Source organism: Crocodylus porosus, unplaced genomic scaffold, assembly GCF_001723895.1.
Source record: "Crocodylus porosus isolate Cpor-Errol unplaced genomic scaffold, CroPor_comp1, whole genome shotgun sequence".
Classification (NCBI taxonomy): Eukaryota; Metazoa; Chordata; order Crocodylia; family Crocodylidae; genus Crocodylus; species Crocodylus porosus.
In genome coordinates this window covers 12,639,022-12,645,723 of record NW_017728911.1, presented here as the reverse complement: position 1 = coordinate 12,645,723, position 6,702 = coordinate 12,639,022, and the positions used below count along the sequence as shown (strand labels likewise).

Sequence of the window (6,702 nt, the reverse complement as noted above, 5' to 3'; positions counted from 1 at the left end):
GCCCCGCCGCCCTGTCCCGCAGCCTGTCCCGCCTGCGCGAGTACCGCACCCGCTCCCGCATCATGCTCTCGCTCGGCATCTCGCAGATGGTGCTCGGCTGCCTCATCGTGGCCGTCAGCTTCGCCGCCCTGGCGCTCACCACCTCGGCCCGCGTCCGCCACTCCTGCCCGTTCTGGGCCGGCTTCTCGGTGAGTGAGGGAGGGTGCCCGGCGGGCCCTTGGCAGGAGCGGAGCGCCCTCGGGCGAAGGAGCAGGCACGGGCTGCGCACCCCCGTGCGGTGCGGCAGGAGGCGCTTGCCTCCGTCCCCGGGCTGGCTCCTCTGCGGAGCCGCCCCCAGCCTTTAGGGTGCCCCTGGGGCAGCTGCTTCCCCAACCCCCTCTGGGGAGGCGATGACCCTCAGTGCCAGGGCTGGCACAAGTCTGCACTGCCCCCAGCTGCTGTGCGTCTCGCTGTTCAGACCTGCTGGAAGGGGCCGGGAGGGCGGGGGAGTCTGAGAAGAACTTCTTGTCAAGGGGGAAGCAGGCTCTCGCCAAAGCTCTGCTGCTGTATTTTGGAACAAGAGGACTCGGGGTTTTGTTTTTAAACAGCAGGTTTTCTGTCTTGAAGTGCAGCAGTAATGGCATTTCTCCCTTTCCTCCTTCATCCTCTCAATCCCCCCCACCCTTTCTCCTGGGTTGCATGGATTCAGGTTAGAGATGATGTGCTGTGGGGCCATCCAAAGGTCTGGTTTTGTATTGAGATAAAAAAGGGAAGCTTCAAGTTCTGTTTAAACACCTCGTGCAAGAAACTGATTGATGAATTAACTGAAACCCCTGACTAAACGTTTAGTGTTGGTTAGATATTGCACAGCTTCCCTGTTATTCCTGTTGTCAAAAGGTTCAGTTTGTATACAACTCCTCTGGGATCATTTGACTTCTAACCTAAAGAACTCTGGTCTTCAGAGCTCACTGGATCCATATTTATTTGCTGCTGTTTCTCAAGGTCTTGGCACAGGTTTATGCTTGACTGCAAACATAACTACCAGACAGGTTGTGCTGGAGGTAATAAAATGAGATTAGAACAGCAGGAACAGATTTTAATGTACGCACTCAAGACGCAAACCCTCGCAGTTGCAGAAAGCATCTACACTGCTCCATTGAGGAATGTAAACTACTTTTGCCCTTGCATTGCTGTTGCTTTGCTGAGTGTATCCGTTTTAGGGAAGTTCACCAAAACATAATGCTAACAAAAGAGAAGCCTACAGATCTCTGAAGTAGATAAGATCTAAGAAAGTGATTCATTCATCCTAAATATTTAGTTCATAATATTTTATGCAAGGAGGTGTCTACACGTGATTTCTGCTGACTATGTTTCTTTTTCCTTATGTTGTACCATACTAGGATTTAAAAAAAATAGTTGATTCTTTTTTGGGGTGGGGTCTGGGTTGATGGCCTCCATCTGCACTGATTATCTGCACTTCTAATATTAAAACATGTCTGTGGAAGTTCTTTTTAATAAAGAGCAAAGTAGGAACAGTGAATCGGTGAAGGGCACTAAGATTACTAAGCAGCCCCTGTAAGGTACTGGCAAGAACCTTTATTTAGTTTTAAAAGATTATGCATTTCAAGAGTGGTGTTCTATCCCCTCATCTCCCCCCAAAAATACTTTTCAGTCTACCAGAGTGTCTCTAACCTTATTTGTCCAAAAAACAAAGTGGTATTCAGTTGACTTGCGGTCCAGTCATTCTAAATATCTAATAGGAGGGGCACATTTTCAAAAATCATTGCTGATCATGTTTATACCCAACACAAATTATTTAGCTCATGTGGTTTGTTTTTGTTTTTGAAGTCAGTCTAGAATAGACCCTTGGCAAGGCAGGAAAAGCTCTGCGTTCTACAGCACTTTAAAAACTTTTCTGAAATTTTTTTTTAGCATAGTTTAGTATCTAAGCCTGTAGTTTAAAAAAAAATATGTCATTTTGTAATGTCACTATGGTTCTGTAATGAGCACATGGCTGAATTCACAACTGAATCTAAAACTATAATATTGCAAGCAGTGGAAGTGTGACCATTCATAATGATGCGATATTAATTTCAAATCTGAAATCTGACTACTTACATACTAATATGCTGTTAAGACAAGACAGCTGTAGCAGGTTTGGGTACTTAGCCTGACAAACTAAGGAGACACAGGCTGGATGGTTGTGCATTCAAGCAAATAACACCTTCCAAATAATGTAATTTGTAATTACAGAGTCTTGTCTTTTGTATAGCGTTAAGGTACCATTTCAAATAATACAAAGTTTAGACAGCTAATACAAAATAAGTCTCAAGTGTAGAATATATTTGAAAAAAATCTCTTCCTTTGTATTCTTCACGAAACACAAGAATTGCCTTGAGTATTTGTCAGTCTAAAAGCATCTATGGGCGGGCAGTAGCCTAGTCATGGGTACCTTGTACTGGCTTACCAGAAAATTTGAATATTTGAATGCTTCTGCATCTTATCTTTGACAGATGCTTCTAAGACAGGCATCTTGTTCCACATTTTCCCTAGTCTGAAATTGCTGTGGATGCTAACAGTGCCTTAATATACAAGTATACTGTTATCTCATGTCATGAATGACTGGTGCCTCCTGTGACTGGGGAGCCACCATGGTGGCGAGCGGCAAGCGGGGACCATCCTCAGCCGCCACCCGTGCTGTTGGTGGTGAGCAGGGACTGCCTTCAGCCGCCACCCTTGGTGGTGGTGGTGGGGTGGCAAATGGGGACCACCCACAGCCTCCACCTGCACTGTCATTGGGGGGGTGGTGAGTGGAGACCACCCACAGCCACTGGCAGCTGTGTCAGCAGCAAAGGGGTGGGGTGGGGTGGAGTGGGGGGTGGCAACCACCAGCAGAAGCCAGCAGCAGCTTTGGTGGTGGCCAATCTCAGGGGGAACACGTGCCCCTTTGTCCCCCCACTATGTTGCCTATGTCTTGTGTGGTTAATAGTATACTGACCTCTCCATGGAAGCCTCTTCACTAACCTTAATGGGGCAGAGACGCTTGTGTGTACAGATGACTGTAAGAGCAACACTGTTGGGAGTCTTTTACTCCTGGTAGGGTCACCCATGGTGGTAAGGTCAAAGGTCAGGTATCAGATGAAGAGCAGTCCAACATAATGTAAAGACGTCAATGGTGGAGCAGGCAGATGAAGAAGGCATGCTTCTCAATGGCTGTAAAGGCGGATGAAGATTGCAGTGAAAGAGTAACCCCACTTGTCTTGGATCTTCTTGGCACTGGACACAGGTTTCTCTTCCACCAAAATCCAGGAGGTTGCTGATGCGCAACGACCTCCTCACAAAACAAGTCACACGCAGGCTTCCCTTACTTGATCCAGCCACAAATACCTGTAGCCTCTTCCTTTCCAACCTTTTACTTGACCTGTGGTAGTGATCATCCTCCACTGTGAGGGATCACTGCTGCTGAGTATACTAGAGCCAAGAATTCTTGCGAGTGATATCTCTTTTCTTGGACCAACTGTATGGCTGGTATAGGCATAGGAAAGCTTCTGGGCATTGCAGTACCCTTCCTCAGGCCTTAATAGTAGTCGAGTATTATGACATTACTATAGGTCTTCAGGGAGAGTGCCAGGTCAGTTGTCTGTTGTTAGATCTGTGTTTTGAAACTTTACTAATTACTGGCTTGTAGTATTGCTGCTGCTTGGAAATCCATTAAAATTGAGACTTCATGTTTATTATTTTTTTGGCAAATTTATGACTGAAAGTTAAAAAGTTATTGGATAATCAAGCATTTTTCTAATCTGGTTAATTTTAAAGAACTCTGGGCCTGTAAATTAGTCACAGTAGCAACCTTATCTAAAACACTTCATAGTATTTATAGCATCTTTAACCAATTGGATGCAGCATCACAATTGGAAAACCTTTTTGCCAAATGGGTTATTTGCTTATTTGCTTGCCTCTTGATTATATACTTTAAGAAGCAACCAAATGAAGATGATAGTTGAGTTATTTCTTTCTCTCTCTCACATTTCAAGCTTCAACCAGGATCAATTACAAATATTCATTGCCAGTAGACAATTTTTTTCTACAAGAAGTAAGGTAATTACTTCTGTAGCTTTTAGCAGTCTTTACCTCGTGGTCAAACACTTTTTAGAGTTTTTCTTGGACTGCTTTTGAATTGGTGTGAGTGTTAATGGAACTGATCAACAAGGGATATGCCTTATACCTGGGCAAATGTTTCTTGGGTCTGTTACACGGGGGTATCCCCAAGCAAACCTTTGATTTTAAAAAAATATATATGTATTGCTTCTTCACTTAAAGTTATAGTTACTTAACATGCATTTTATTTTCAGGTATTTCTGAGAAACATCTTGCTGGCTGTGGAGGAATACTTTGTTGGAATTAGCCAGGGAATAGTTGTTTCCTCAGGGGATGAGTAGTTCAGGAATACGTATTAATAATATACATTTTAAATAATTGTTCTGTAAGATTTGGTCCAGAAATGTTGCAGTGGGGGTGTAGTGGTAGTGTTATTACCACTCTCCTGTTGCCAAGTTTTTGGACCTGTGGGGAACCCAGTGGGCCAGATAACATGACCTGGCATGCATAGTTGGGCTGATGTGCAGGGATCTGGACTGACTCCATGTCACTTGTCCAGCCCATGGGGTCAGAAGATTGGTTAATGAGCCAAATCCAAGTGAAGAGAGCAAGACTTAGTATCTTATAGATGGGTTAAAAAATTCACTCTTGGAACACTTCACTGGAGCCTGATAGATCAGTTGCTGCGGTAGAGGAACACGGGACTGGACAAGGCCTACCAGTCCCCTGTGTTTGCAGAGTGAAAGGTCCCAGTCTGCAAGAACATCCACTTCATTCTCTCTCACAACACTGCCCCAAAGCACCATAATAATAAAGCCAGGAATTTGTGCCATGGATAAGGAATAGGGAGGTAAAAGTCTTACTGATGCTTGGGCTGTTGCAGTGGTGCAACAGCAGGGAATGTATTGGAATCAACTGAGCATATTTTATTCTAGGAAGAGGGCCGCACCTTCTGTTCTGGATGAACATAAAAACTAATGCTCCTTCCTAGCCTGGCCTGGGAGAAATGATACTTCCTGTCTCCACATCTGGCGATTACCTTAGTTTGATCTTGATTATGTAAGCAAGACCTACCGGCTAACTACCTGTGAACAGAATGAGTTAGACCAATGGTCCATGTAGCTCAGTAGCCTGTCTCCAGCAGTGCCAGAAGTGGATGCTAAGGGAGAGCATTGACTCGGATATCTCTAGAATCATCTATCCCTTATTCAATACCCTTCCTGGCATCCACTGTTTGTTGGTTTAGAGAAGCCAGAGGAAACGTCTCCAACCATCCTGTTCAACAGCCATTACTACATTCATCATTAAGGAGCACAGTAATTTATGGTGGAAGTGCACTGCATGGGCACAACTCTAATCGTGCAGTTTCCCCCATGTGTTCTCCCACCACTGATTGGTGGAGGGGCCCTGCCACTTGCTCCTGGTCAGCAGGGAGGCAAAAACTGTAGTTTTAAATATACCATGGTTTTTGTTTCTCACTGTTGGTTGGCAGAGGGGCCCTCGTGGCCGCACTGCTTTCTGCTGACTGAATGGGAGGCAGAAACTGTGGCATATTTTAACACTGTGGTTTTCACCTCCTGGCCATTAGGAGCAAGTGACGAGTGGTTGGGCTGGTGGGGCCCTCCACCAGTCAGTGGCCAGAGGAGTTGAAGGAAATTGCAAGATTAAAGGAGTCACCATGCAGTGCACTTTGGGCGCAAATTCCAGAGGTCCCAATTTACCATCCATGAATTTATTTAGTTCCTTTCTGAATGTGGCTATGCTGCCTGCCTCCATCACCTCCTGCGGCAATGAAGTCCACAAGTTAACTACATGTTGCATAAAAAAGTACTTTCTCTTGTTAGTTTTAAACTTGCCACCCAACTAATTTCAGTGGGTATCCCTAGTTATGGTTTTCTGTGACTTGGTGAATAGCTTCCCTGTTCACTTGGTCCATAACCTTTATGATTTTGTAGACCTGTCTCATCTTACCCCTCAGACTTCTCCTTTCCAAACAGGAGATTCCTAGCCTTTTTAGTCTTTTGTAGTATGCTTCAGGTTCCTGATCATTTTGGTTAACCTTCTCTGTACCTTTTCTAATTCTGTTGCATCCTTTTTGAGATGTGAGAACCCATTATTCAAGATATGGGTGTGAGATGGATTTGTAAAATAGCATGATGATGTTCTCTACTTTGTTTTCAATTCTCTTCTTAATGATGCCCAACATTTTATTGGCTTTTTTGGTCATTGCTGCACATAGAACTGACTTTTTAAATAATTGTCTACAGTGATTCCAAAATCTCTTTTCTGAGTCCTAACCGTTGCTTTAGAACCCATCATTGTTTAAGTATAGTTGAGGCTTTTTTTTGTGGATGCATTACCTTGACTTTGTCAACTTTGAAGTTAATTTGCCATTTTTTTGCCCACTCTGTTAGCCTGGTGATGCTGTTCTACAGCTTCCTTCTGCCAGCATGGGACTTGACTACCCCAAATAATTCGGTATAATTTGCAACTATGGAGATTTCACTGCACACCCCCGTCATAGATATCAACTACACAAAGAGCTTCCTTTCCTCCCCCTCGTGGAGATGTTAAATACTCAACCCTGCAGATCACATGGTATACACTATCTATAGAAAATTATCT

General features: G+C 44.3%; 1 protein-coding gene across 1 annotated transcript in view; it reads left to right on the top strand.

The window, feature by feature from the left end:
• The first annotated feature begins 6 nt into the window (after positions 1 to 6).
• FAM189A1 (family with sequence similarity 189 member A1) overlaps positions 7 to 6,702 on the top strand; it is a 431,966-nt gene continuing 425,270 nt past the window's right edge. Inside the window, exon 1 of the mRNA XM_019533445.1 lies at positions 7 to 188. Coding sequence (XP_019388990.1) covers positions 63 to 188 — 126 coding nt within the window. The 5' untranslated portion in view covers positions 7 to 62. The remainder of the gene's footprint in view (positions 189 to 6,702) is intronic.